At 38.3% G+C, this 13,550-nt stretch overlaps 1 protein-coding gene across 5 annotated transcripts in view; it reads left to right on the forward strand.

Annotated features, from left to right (window-relative positions):
* WDR7 (WD repeat domain 7) overlaps positions 1–13,550 on the forward strand; it is a 352,075-nt gene that overhangs the window by 279,632 nt on the left and 58,893 nt on the right. For all 5 annotated transcript variants that reach the window (XM_019463951.2, XM_019463944.2, XM_053902762.1 and 2 more), the window contains one exon: positions 855–954. In XM_019463951.2, coding sequence (XP_019319496.2) covers positions 855–954 — 100 coding nt within the window. The remainder of the gene's footprint in view (positions 1–854; positions 955–13,550) is intronic.

Genomic DNA, 13,550 nt, shown 5'->3' on the forward strand with positions numbered 1-13,550 from the left:
GGATATAAAATCATACCTTAGTTATACTTGTAATAATCTTTATTCGTATCTTCCCAGGCTCCAGCCATATGGTCATGAAATCATTATGGCAAAGCATAGATCCGGAGTTCAGATACCTAATTCAGTTGAGAAAATTAATTTAGCAAAAAAGAAATAAAAGTAAATCAGCCTCTTATAACCTTCAAATCATCCTCCCTAAGCTTTCTTTTCATGTAATGCCAAATAAGTACCAAATATGTTTACTTACACTACTGTACTCGTAGCTCTCATTTAGATAAACTGGCAAATGTGGAAGATCTATGGAACTTGCCAGATAACTTTTTCTTGTGGCTAACTTACTAATTTCATTCTAAATTATTGATATCAACTTAAGCATAACATTTATGTAGCTTTTTATGATTGTTCTGCTAGAAAGAATATTTCACTGCTTAATACTCTAATAAAATGTGAGAACATAATCAGATTGAATATGTACGCCTTTTCATCTTTTCTGTTTCTGTTCGAATAGAAGTATTTGCATAATAGTTACTCCAGCAGAACTGAATGTCCATATTAAATCTCGTTTGTATTTGACCCTGTTTATCGTTTGAAAATTCAAGGGTGTTTGTAATGATGAAGTTGTCTTTTCCTGCCAGTAATTATTAACGGGACTAAGTGGTATTCCACGTCATTTTTCTTTCAGTTGATTTTAAGAGCCACTAAAGTGCAACAGTTTTGAAAAATCTCAGTGTATTAATTATGATCTGTTAGTTTAAAAATATATGTCAGAGCCCACTTCCACCTCCAGGTTATCTCACCTGTTTTTTTTTGTTTGTTTGTTTTTGTTTGTGTTGTTGTTAAAATGTTCAATCCAGGTTCTACATGGTCAGCTATTATGAGCGGAATCACAGAATAGCCGTTGGAGCTCGCCACGGTTCAGTGGCCCTGTACGACATCCGGACTGGAAAATGTCAGGTAAATAAATCATTGCGACTTCCTCTCCATAAAGTGTGGAAGTTATTGAAAGGAGTGGGAGACTAGCGCTTCACCAGTTGACATGCTGAGCTGCTGGAACATTATGGATAATGCCAAAGGGATCAATAGTTTAATGAAGGACTCAGAGAATATAGAGCCCTACTGTCTTTATTCGCTGGCGACGAAGAGCGGCCACAGATGGGTTCCTAACAGAGCCCAGAGAAAGGTGGTCCTGCTCACCAGCCCTTTGGCGGTAAATCTCTTCTTTCAAACAGAGTTTTCTGATTCTCCTATTTTTGCCATGTGTTGTCTGAGAAACTCTGGATGATACATTATTTTGATTAATAACTAACCAAAAATTAATTTCCCAAGTAAAACCAGATATTTGGCAATTATAAGACAACATGCCAGCCAGAGTTTAAGAGAAGAAGAAAACCACAACAGTATTGAGTGTGGCTCTATAAAAGTGAGACTGATGAGATAATATATTATTTTTTATACTTTTATAACTCCTTGTATACTTTTATAACACTTTATTGCTGATGAAGAATCGTTCTTGATTTTGTTTTTCATCTCGATCACTGGATTCTCAAAATGTGCCAGTTGGTTAGACAGGGCACATCTGGCCCTGCTCTAGATAGAGGTGAATCAAAACTCTGAGACTTTAAATCTCTTTATCCCGGAGATCATACTATTAGCAAATGGCAAAACCAAGGCTAAGCTCCCCAGTGATTATGGTAAATTTATAGTGCTCATTGATAAATAGTTCCAAGTCATAATTTCTTATGTTTCATTGTAGCATTTATCAGTGCTGATCTATTCCACCATATTAGGAATTATATTCAACTGTATTAGGAATTTCAGCTGTATTATGAAGAAATTCATAAGGCTATAGCTAAAATTTTAAACTGCCTCTTAAATTTAATCAGCATTTAATTTATTCTCCAAAAGCTTCCCTGGTTGCTTTTCATGAAACCGTAGTTCTAAGAAATGGTAACAGATGTTGGGGGGGGGGAGAGTTTCAGGGTCAGACAAGTTTAGGGGAGACGACTGGAATGTTGAACACTTTTTTTTAAGTTTTTTAAAATTTTTATTTATATTGAGAAAGATATAGCGAGCAAGCGGGGGAGGGGCGGAGAGAGAGACAGAATACCAAGCAGTGTATTTAGTACATTTAGACATTTTAGTGCCCCCATGATGTTTTTCCTACTTAGCTTCTTGATACCCCAAATGATCATTAGTGTTGTATGATTGAATAACGGTTACCTCCCAGCTCTGTATGAAAGTAAAGGTTACCCTTTCTTCTAATCACTCAGAACATGAAAACGGACCTAAATCTCTAAACTCAGTCTTCACTGCTTTAGCCAGTGACCAGTTATATCCAGTGACAATGGCACTTCGGGGATTCTCATAACTCTTTCATGGTGTCGGTGTTGTAGTATTTGAAATCAGTGAGTCAACAGTTGAAACAGAATACACAAGTATAGTTGTCATGTTCAGAAATGATGTCTTCTTAGGAGTGAATCCAAGGACTAAGAGTTTTGAACTGGGAATATGCAGTAACGCATTTCTTGAATTAGCTCTCCGCATCAGGTAACACAAGAGAGGGGGACGGTTTCCCTAGCATGAGCGAAGACACAGAGATATGACATAAAACATGTAGAGAGGATAACTAGAAACTTCACTAGACTCTAAGGGTAGGGTTCCGATTTTGCAGAACGGTAAGGCTTATATAACCATTATTCAGGGGGAGTCACAGCTGATGGGAAGATGTGCTGTGACCTGGGCGGGGTGCCAGACTCTGAGGGGACATCCACAGGCCCAGTGGAAGCAGAGGACCCACGCCTGTGAGGGAGTGGAGGAGGAACGTGTAGGGTCCCTGTCATTGTCACTCCGTTGCTTGGTAAAGGATAGAACAGAAACACTAAGTCCCTGTCCCTTACCTTTTGGCATTGGCTGCTGCTGTTTTGTTTTGTGTTTGTTTTTGTTTTTTTAAGTCCATTTTCTCTCGACTTGTTCTTCCCAAACATAATAGAAGATTATACAAAGCCACAGAATAAATACGCATATCTGTCTGGAGCATGAATTTGACTTCAGTGTAACTCTTGCCCAGATCTGCCTGCCCCGTTTCAGTAAATGTTCTACTGGGACACAACCACACTGGTTGCTTGGACGACTTGCTCGTTGTCTGTGTTACTGTCGCACTGCAAGAGCGGAACTGAGTTGTTGTAGCCACTGAAGACCATATGCTATATAGTCCGCAAAGCCGAAAATATTTAGTAGATGGCCCTTTACAGAAAAAGTTTGCTGACCTGCGCCTTGGCTAACTGAGGAGGGAGGATTAAGTCATGTAACTGCCAAGTCAGTGGAAACACTGGACTGTAATACATCAGAGAAGAATAATTAGAAACTGTGTGGCTTGAAGCCCATCTCCACCACTTACGCGTCTCATAACCTCAGGGAGGTTTCTTAACCTCTCCGAGCTGAAGTTTCCCCACCGCCAGTGGTGATAGAAATAGTGCCTGTTACTGTGAGAAGTAAATCGTGTAATTGATGTGAAATTCTTAACACGGTGCCCGCCAGGCAGTTAGTCTTAGTAAGTGCTGGTTGTTGTCATATTCACAGAAACTTGGAAACCCATCCCGTTGCAGTTAAGTTGCATTAACTTTAGACAACACGCAAGGTCACTTGAAACATCAGGGTGTTTGTGGACTCTGGGGCTAGTTCACACTCCTCGCTGGCGGACCAGGGAAGCAGAGTGCCAGAGGCCATGCGTGGATTTCCTTCCTAAAGGCAGCGCTTGCCGGTGGTGTTAGGCCGACTCTCGGCTGATGATGGAAATCAGAACTTTGATGTTAAAAATCCTGCTGTGGTGCTGACTACGTTTTTACCTGACAAGCGCTAACAAGTGAGGAATATACCCGACTCGACTTTTGCTTCATTAAAGAAAAAGAAACGTACCTCCCTAGGAAGTACTTAAATTTTGTCGGTAGGCAGCGTTCTCGATAAGCAGGCTAACGAAGTTCCGTGGATGCTTAGAGCTACAGGTTTGTGTGTGGTTAAATCAGCGATGAGAATCCTCCCTCTGGCAATATCTGCCTTTGGTTTGGCAGACTGGATATTATGTCTCACTGATTCGCCAATCTTTGTGAAACACGTCCTTTGTGATAAATAACTGCTGGCTCTGTGCCAGTTTCTCCGAGGTACCTGTTAGCTAGTTTCCCTCATGAAGTTCTCGCGGTGTCACTTGGAGGTAGCCGATCCACGCGGGTAGATCCAGATACTTACTTTCTTTGGCCCTAGTGTTAGAAAAAAGGCAGTGACCTGTGGCAGAAAGTATGGCAGAAATCATCTAAATCTTATAAGAATTTTATTAAGGAAAAGTTTAAGTTCCTTCAAGAACTCATTTTTGGGAAAAAAAAAAAAAAAAAAAACCACCTCATTTTTGAAGCTCATTTTTTAGTGTCTAGAACATAGTGGATGGGGGTGCCTGGGTGACTCAGTTGGTTAAGCGGCCGACTTCAGCTCAGGTCATGATCTCACGGTTCATGAGTTCAAGCCCCGCGTCAGGCTCTGTGCTGATGGCGTGGAGCCCGGAACCTGTTTTGGATTCTGTGTCTCCGTCTCTCTCTCTCTGCCCTTCCCCCGCTTGTACTCTGTTTCTCTCTCTCTCTCTCTCTCTCTCTCTCTCTCTCTCTCTCAAAAATAAACATTAAAAAAAATTTTTTAAAAAGAACATAGTGGATGCATAATAAAATACATGTTGATCAAATAAAACACGGTGAGTCTTAGGAGTAAAAAATATAGTAAGAAACATTGTATGACGTGGTAAATAAAAATAAAGTATCCTTAATTATATTAAATATGTATTTGTAATCTTAGGCATAATTATATTCTGGTATGTCAGAAACCCTCCCTCCCTTCTTCCTCTAATTGTTGTTTCTAAGGGATATCGGATAGGGTATTTTTTCAGAAATAGCCCAGAGAACCTCTTTGTTATGAGTCATGAAAAGTACCTGTATGTGTCTTGGTGAATCCGTCTTTACTGACCCCTTTTAAAAAATGCATTTTGTAATCCTTTCTGTAGCTACCATTTGCTCCTGTTCTTCCTCTCACTAGTATACATATTGAATGACTGGCCTGTAGCTCCTCCTTCGCCCCACACCTTCTAGCTTCCACCTTTGCAGAGCCGCTGAAACCACATACTCAGACATCACGGGGGTTCTCTGGTCCACACCATGACCAAGGGGTCCCTCTTCTCACATTCTGTCTCTTGACTTCCACAGCTCTATCACTTATCTTGATTTTTCATTTTACTGTCGCCTTAGCTGGTTTTCTTAATGTCTTGGGGTATCCTAATGTTAGTTTTTTATATATATAAATTTTTAAATATTTATTTATTTTGAGACAGGTGGGGCAGAGAGAGAGGGAGGGAGAATGAGTTCTAAGCAGGCACTGAACTGTCAGCGTGCCCAACATGGAGCTTGAGCTCACAAACCATGAGATCATGATCTGAGCCAAAACCAAGAGCCAGACGTGTCACCAACTGAGCCAGTCAGATGCCCCCAAACCCTAATGTTACTTCTTACTGCTCTACTGCCCAGAGCCTGATTTTCTTCACTCACCTGTTCTTTTTCCTGACTTTGGCTAAGAATCCATACATTATCATTGACTATTCCTCTTAGCAGGTGAGACAGATCAGGTCTACAGCCTGGGCTCAGCCTAAACTCCAGCCCTAAGGCTTTTATCTGCTAGACATTTCCATTTCGCTTCTTGTCATTGTTTCAGATTCAGTGTTTTAGAAAATCTCTCCAAGGCTACATTCTACCTGCTTCTTTCCTAACCTGCCTTTTTCTGTTAAGGGCCCAATTATATAATGATATCACAATTCCTATTCCTTGTCCTTCACCCATTCATACCCAGTCACTGAGCTCAGTCAATTTTTCTTAGCAATATACCTGAAATCTACCTTTTCTTCTGCTAACAACCTAAATTAGGCCCTTGACCTGTGTGCTTCAAGGTCTTTGAGATTCTGGCCTTGATTGTCATACATAATCCCCTCCTCCTCTGAGCTCCGTTTTATTCAGTAACACTGTGCCGTGCTGTCCCCTGTCTTGGTCCTCTCCCAGGGTACGTAGGAAAGCATTCAAAAATATCTGTAGGATGATCTGTTGCAAACACAGTAAAGATTTCAAGAAACGCCCCTTTCCCATTACACTTCTCTTTAGATTATATTGAAATGTCTGATTTCACTGAATATATACAGCTGTACACTTGCTGTATATTTATAGGTGAAGTGCTGCTGGTTAACAGAAATGCTGAGGATAATCCTTATTAACATAATGAAAATTGGCCCTGTTTTCATTAACGTTTCTATCGAAATTTATTTTCCTTTGACCTTCCTTTGAATTCCTTACACCCCCGTGAATCTATATGGCCTTCTCAAATTCTTTACTTCTACCATATTTCTGGTGTGGATAAATTATAATTATTTCTTTAATAGCATTTGTGCCCTACCAAATTTGATATTAAAATTAGTTAGCAAGTTATATATCTATGTCTAATGGCAGTATTAGAGCAGATTCTGGAGGCAAACTGACTTGGGTTTGAATCCTTGCTCAGCCCTTATTAGCTTTGTGGCCTGAGCAAGGTACTTAAATTCTTTATGCTTTAGGGTTTTTATTTTTTGCCTATAAAATGGACATAATAATTCTCATAACATTGTGTTGTAAAGATTAAAAGAATGTATATAAAGCAAATGTCAGCCAATAGTAAGGGCTTAAAAACTGTTACCATCATAATTATTATTTAGTCATTAGTTAAATAATCAGTCAGCCTCATTCTGTTCACTCCTGCTGTTGTACGTTATACTTCATACCAAGTAAATCTATTACAATTTCTTTCTTACGATTTTCTTTGCTGCTATTTCCAGGACTACTTGATTAATCTTGCAAGTAGAATGAATGGAATATCAAGCCAAGTAATTAGCAGATTTCACCATTTGACTGATCTGTCCTCATCCATTTATGTTTAATAGTTGTCCTTTTGTTTATCCTGATTTTCCATACCATTAATCTGTTGTCCTACTGATACACTTTTTTTCAATGATTTTTTAAAAATCATTACAAATACTACTTTTAGTGTTACTGCTATATAAGAATCTTTTCAAGTAAAGTAATTTTAGGCCAATTTTTAAATATACTATTCTCAGCTGCCAGCATAGCTCAGTTTTTGGCCCATCTGATTGCGTATGTTTAAAGTCTTCTATTAATCACCACTGGATTTGTTTTTAAGAACTTTATTACTATGTAATTTTCCACACCTGTTTTCTTCATCCTTTTTAAGATATAAAAGATGAAGTCAGTAATTCAGCCATTTGATTATTATTATTTTCAGTTTCTCACTTGTTAGCATAATTTTTTTGTAGTTTCTCTCGGTTTCAACAGGAGTGGTTGTGAGTGTTCTCATTCTCCCTCATTTGCATATGATGTGTTCCTTATCCCTTTGTTACTTATCTATTGAAATTCAGTCTAGTTCATTTATAAACTTAACCTTTTTATGTAAACCACAAGCCATTTTTATGATCCATAGGTGGGTGGCTGCTTTCATAACTCAAAAGAAAACTGTCGTTAGAATCTTAACTAGTTTTTATTAGGTCTAAAGTTGGTATAAAATTTTTTATTCTGCTTCATCTCTGAATCTGGCAGGCTATCGCCAATGCCTGATTCGGTTTCTTCTTTTTTGCCAGCATGAAGCTTCCCGTAAGTTTTGTTGTTTTTTTTTTTCCTCTCTCTGACAGAAGTATTTTGTTTTCTTTTTTCTTTTTTTTTTTTACTTTTTTTTTTATTTAATTTTTTTTTTAATTTACATCCAAATTAGTTAGTATATAGTGCAACAATGATTTCAGGAGTAGATTCCTTAATGCCCCTTACCCATTTAGCCCATCCTCCCTCCCACACTTCCTCCAGTAACCTTCTGTTTGTTCTCCATATTTATGAGTCTCTTATGCTTTGTCCCCCTCCCTGTTTTTATATTATTTTTGATTCCCTTCCCTTATGTTCATCTGTTTGGTCTCATAAGTCCTCATATGAGTGAAGTCATATGATATTTGTCTTTCTCTGACTAATTTCACTTAGCATAATACCCTCCAGTTCCATCCACGTAGTTGCAAATGGCAAGGTTTCATTCTTTTTGATTGCCGAGTAATACTCCATTATATATATATATCCCACATCTTCTTTATCCATTCATCCATCGATGGGCATTTGGGCTCTTTCCATACTTTGGCTATTGTTGATAGTGCTGCTCTAAACATTGGGGTGCATGTGCCCCTTCGAAACAGCACACCTGTATCCCTTGGATAAATACCTAGTAGTGCAATTGCTGGGTCGTAGCAAACTATTTTTGGGTCGTAAAAAACTATTTTTAGTTTTTTGAGGAACCTCCATACTGTTTTCCACAGTGGCTGCACCAACTTGCATTCCCAAGTATTTTGTTTTCTTTGACAATAATCTGCTGATACCTAGCCAGTCAGAATTGAGTAATTTGGATAATTTCCATCCTCTCCTTGAGAAGTCTAGATACAGTGTTTGAATGATTAGCATTTACATGAGAACAAGAGAAGAGGAAGAGGTGTGGCAGCTGGTGAAAGAGGAAGTCTACCTGCTTTTTTCTCTGGCATTCCATTTTTTCCCAAAATGAATTATATTGATTGCTTCTTTCAATTATAAATGTAATTTGTGTTCATTTAAAAAATAACCTGAAGCAGTAACAAAATATTTAAAGCGGAAAGTTAAAGTCTACTGTTACCTGTAGTTTAAATTCCTGTTTTAGCTGTTTGAATACTTTGAGTCTTGTTTCTGTAATATACAAATAATATTATTCCCTCCCTCTTCCCCAGTATAATAGTTTCCTGCAGCCTGCTTTTTTTTGTACTTAACAGTGTTTTATCTCTTCCTGTGAGTCCGTATATCTCCTTCAATAATAGCAAGTATGTAATGAATGCCTACTTTTAGCTGTAAATAAAACAGGCATACTGCCCTCAACTAGCTTCTGTTCTAGTGAGAGGAGAGGAGACAAGTAAGAAACTAACAAGGAAATATCAGGTAGTGGTAGGATAATACAGTGGAATGACTGGGTACCGCTTTAGGGACTCAGGGGTGAGCACATTGAGGGGATGGCATTTAACCTCAGACTGTGCCACCATCTAGAAGAAGGGCATTATAAGGAGCAGGTAGTATAGAGAGTAAGGTTGGAACAGTGAAAAGTTTGGGGAACAGAGAAAAGGCAAGTGCAGAGGGCACTGATTTTGTGAGCAAGTGGAAGATAGTTTTGAGATGGCATGGGATAGGAAAGGAAGAATTCCAATCCAGAAGGCCAAGGTGGGGATCTCGGATTTTATTCTAGTATGATGAAATGCCTTCAGCAAATTTTAAGCAGGGAAATTATATGATCTGTATTTTAAAATTATTTTGTATTTGTTGTTTTTGGAAGGCTTTTGTTCTTTATTTCACAACATTGGATTCATAGGAAATACACTACTCTGCAAGTTAAAAAATAAATCTTAGTGCATCATAGCTAGAATTCCCAGGTGACAAACATTAATCTAGCGTGTTCCTTATAAAATGTAAAATACTTTATATTTTTCATGTAAAATACTTTAGAAAACTGTTTTTCTATTGATGAAATATTCAAATTGAATCCAGCTTTGTGTTCTTACAAACAAGGATGCAGTAAACATCTTTGAATATATGTCTTTATACACCAATACTTTTTTCTCTGTAAGATAGGTTCTAAAAATTGGAATCGGTGTGATCCATTTTTATTTTAAAAGATTGCTTGCTGCTGAGGTGGGAGTCGGGTTGTTGCAGTGGAAACAGAGAAAAGTGGAAAGACGAAGGAGAGCCACCAGGTTTTGGTGATTGTTCACATGTAGGTGCGGTGCGGGGCTGTTAAGGGGGAGGCGGGGGTGAGACAGAAGAATTCAGGGTGATCCAGGTGTGAGCCATGAGCAGCTCTTACAGATGGATTATGATGCCGTAACAACCGGGAGAAAAGCAGGCTGGGAGTAGGAATGAAGTTCAGGATGTCAGCATTGGACACATTAAGTGCAAAAGGCTGTTTTAATCGGTTTGGATGACTGCATAGTATTCCAAAACACAGATGTAGGAGAGACCATTGACCAGTCCTCTATCAATTAACATTTAAGCTCTCTACCCTGCCTTTCTCACCATTACAAACAGTGTTGCATCGAATGGCCTAATTTATATAACTTTTCATGCCTATCTGATATGTTAGAGTAAATTCCTGGTTGTAGAGTACTAAGTCAGAAGATTTCTGCCTCTGATTGCCAGAATGCTCTGAAACTTGAAACTGCCCACAGTTGATGGGCATTAGTTTTTCACACCCTCCCTAATATTCCTGTGAATAACAAACAGAATGACTCTTGAACCACAATTATTCTTATAAAAAATGAAACCTCACAGTTTGTGTGTTTTGCCTCTTGTATTTGTCATCCTATTCAACAGACAATTTATCCATTTATTGAGGAGTTATCATTCATCTTATCTTTTAAAGTATTATACAAAAATAAAGTTAAAATTAAAAAATTTTATGATGGCTCTTCTCTGTACCAGATACCATATTATAAGCAAGATAGCAACAAAATAAATACGAACTGTTCCTACCCTCAAGGAGTTTATGATTTGGTATGCGAGATAAGACATAAGCCCATAATTGAAATACTGTGATCATGCTTTCTAGCAGAGCAATCTAGAATGCTGTGGGAGAACATAGGAGGCACGCTAGCCCAGACTTGCTTAGGAATCTCGGGAGAATGGTCTGGAAGGGTTCTCTAAAGGAGAGGGCATCTGAATTGAGCCATTAGCAATTAGAAAAGAGGAAAGGGAAGGGACATTATGCCAGGCAGAAGGCATAATTCTGCATAATTTACAACATCTGCAAAGCCCAGAGGAAGAAGAAAGCTTAAGGGAAGCTTGCTTATGAAAAACCAAAAGCTTTGTCCCAGATTATGTGAATGGTTCATGTCATAGCAATTTTCAGATTAGCATTACACCTGGAATTGCATAAATCTTAAAACAGTTTTTCCAGTAGATCAGTAGAGACACCTTTTATCTGTGACTTATTAAATACTAAGTCAGTAACAGATTTTGTAAAGTTATATGCTGTTAGCAAAGTGTTAAAGAAACGACTGAATGCTGGCTTTCTCCATAAATAATATTTTATTTCCGTAAAAGAATATTTTTCCATAAATAATATTTTTAAAAAGGGGCTTGGCAAGATATGAAAATGTTTTCAGCATGAGATTTAAAGCACTCGAGTGAAAATAAACCATATAATTCTCTCTAATACGTTTAATTTTGGCAACCAGTCTAAGGCTACTATATATCAAAAGAAAGCTAATATTCAAGACTTAACAAAACTGTCAGCAAACACACCTATATTAATAGAAGTTTGGAAAACAATATGTTCTTCTCTCTAAAAATAACAAAGATTTTACTCGTAGTTAGAAGGAGCTGTGGACCTTAGGGATCTGGTGGACAGTAAGATTGATGTTTCTTTAAGGCAGAGTTTTGAAGCTTCGGGCACAGTTTTCACTGAGCAGAAGTCTATAACGCTTATACATCAAGGGCACTTATGTGGTGATTGCAAAAATTGCAGTGACAATTGACTACAGTACTTAGTCAGACTGTGACATTTTAGGTATTTTCTTCCTGCTCTTTTCAGCAGCTGGTTTTATGGCAGGTGCAACCAGAAATATGGCATCGGGGGTGATAGTAAGATGAATGGTTGGGGAAGACAATGGCTTCCCGACACCGTGTTGAAGAATTACCTAACAAGCTTCCTGTTTTGAAAGTGAAATGCTATTTAGAGAAGAATCTCTGGGAAGAGAAACAGATATCTGGAGCAGTGCTTGAAATCAGGCCATCATTTATTCTGGAAGTTTAAACATTTTTGAAGAATATTTTGAACTGACTGTGTGTGTTTCTGTTGTTTATCTCCTCTTATCACTCGCTGAGTATTTCTTATATCTGTGTTACACTTTGAATGGTGGCATTCAGGATTTTTGCACCAAGAAGGAAAATTTAAATACTGGGTAATATCTGTAGTTGGAAATACATCAGCCAGAGAATTCTGTTTACAAGCCCAGCAGAGTTGTTACAAGCATTTCAACATCCTTGCACAAGCTTAGATAGACTAACGTTTATTTTTAATCTCAAATTCACGCTTTATCTACATTTCTAAATGCCATTCAATTTCCTTGCTAGCTGTCTCTTTTTCCTCTTAACACATAAAAAAAAATGAAAGTGCACATGTGTATGTATATATGTATGTGTGTTCAGGTATTTAGATATCCCATGTATACTTAGTATATAAAATTAGAAAATATTAGGTGAGTCACAGATCATTGAATTCATTCTGGATGCATTGCTTTGTAGTCTTTGTATCCACTCTTGATATATAAGGTACTTAGAACAAGGACTGGCATGTAGTAACCATTCAATAAATTTGATTCATAAGTACCCTAAAACACATATGAGGGCATGCCTCTATAGCTCATGATAGGTTCTAAATAGATGTTGATGATTTAAATGAGCTTTCTGTCAAAATTTGGTAGCTCCTATCCTAAATAGAGCTCTTGATGGAGTTCACATCTAAGTGGGGGAGGAGGTCAGAGGAGGTACATAAAAGTCCCTGGATCTAGCAGAGTCAGCCCCAGAAGCTGCTCGGTTAATCAAAAATGTTGCTCAAGTGTGGAATCATGTAAAATTATATGTATCTTAAACATTTCATTTTAATTTAGATCCTGTCAAGATAATTTTATTTTTCTTCTCTTGATGTGAGACCAGCGCTTTTCCTTTCTATAATTGGACCACTGATTATAGTTCTAGAACATTCTTCCTGAGCCATGCCATCCTCTGTTTAAGTAAGTTGAGAAATTAAAGATACATATAAAGCAGTCTCAGAGTATCAGAGACGCCTGGGTGGCTCAGTCAGTTAAGCATCCGACTTCGACTTCGGCGCAGGTCATGACCTCACCATTCCCAAGTTCGAGCCCCACGTCAGGCTCTGTGCTGACAGCTCAGAGCCTGTAGCCTATTTCGGATTCTGTGTCTCCCTCTCTGTCTCTGCCCCACCCCCACTCATGCGCGCACATGTGCTCTCTCTCCCTCTCTCTCTCTCTCTCAAAAATAAACATTAAAAAAAAAATTTTTTTTAAGCAGTCTCAGAGTATAATCCTAGATGTTTATACTTTGCCCGGTCTTGTGCATTTGTCTCACACCTAATTTCATGAGTGTGTCTATGTATGTGTCCTTCTAGAGCCATCTTCCCACTGGTACTTTATAATTTCATCTGATATTTATTTCAACTGCCTATTTACGTTGACAAGCACAAGTAGCATGGCTTTGGTTAACTCCAGGTCAAAGAGCGCCCACCTCGGGGGAGCAGTGGTGAGTGAGCCTGTTGACTGCTGGCATTCCTCAGGGAGTGGGCATCAGTCAGGATGCTTTACAGAGGGAATAGAGTGTATTGGTTAATGCCAAGCGTCAGTAAAGTCAAGGTCATTTGAGAGA

This window comes from Panthera pardus, unplaced genomic scaffold, assembly GCF_024362965.1.
Source record: "Panthera pardus isolate Hobbes unplaced genomic scaffold, ASM2436296v1 HiC_scaffold_15, whole genome shotgun sequence".
Classification (NCBI taxonomy): Eukaryota; Metazoa; Chordata; class Mammalia; order Carnivora; family Felidae; genus Panthera; species Panthera pardus.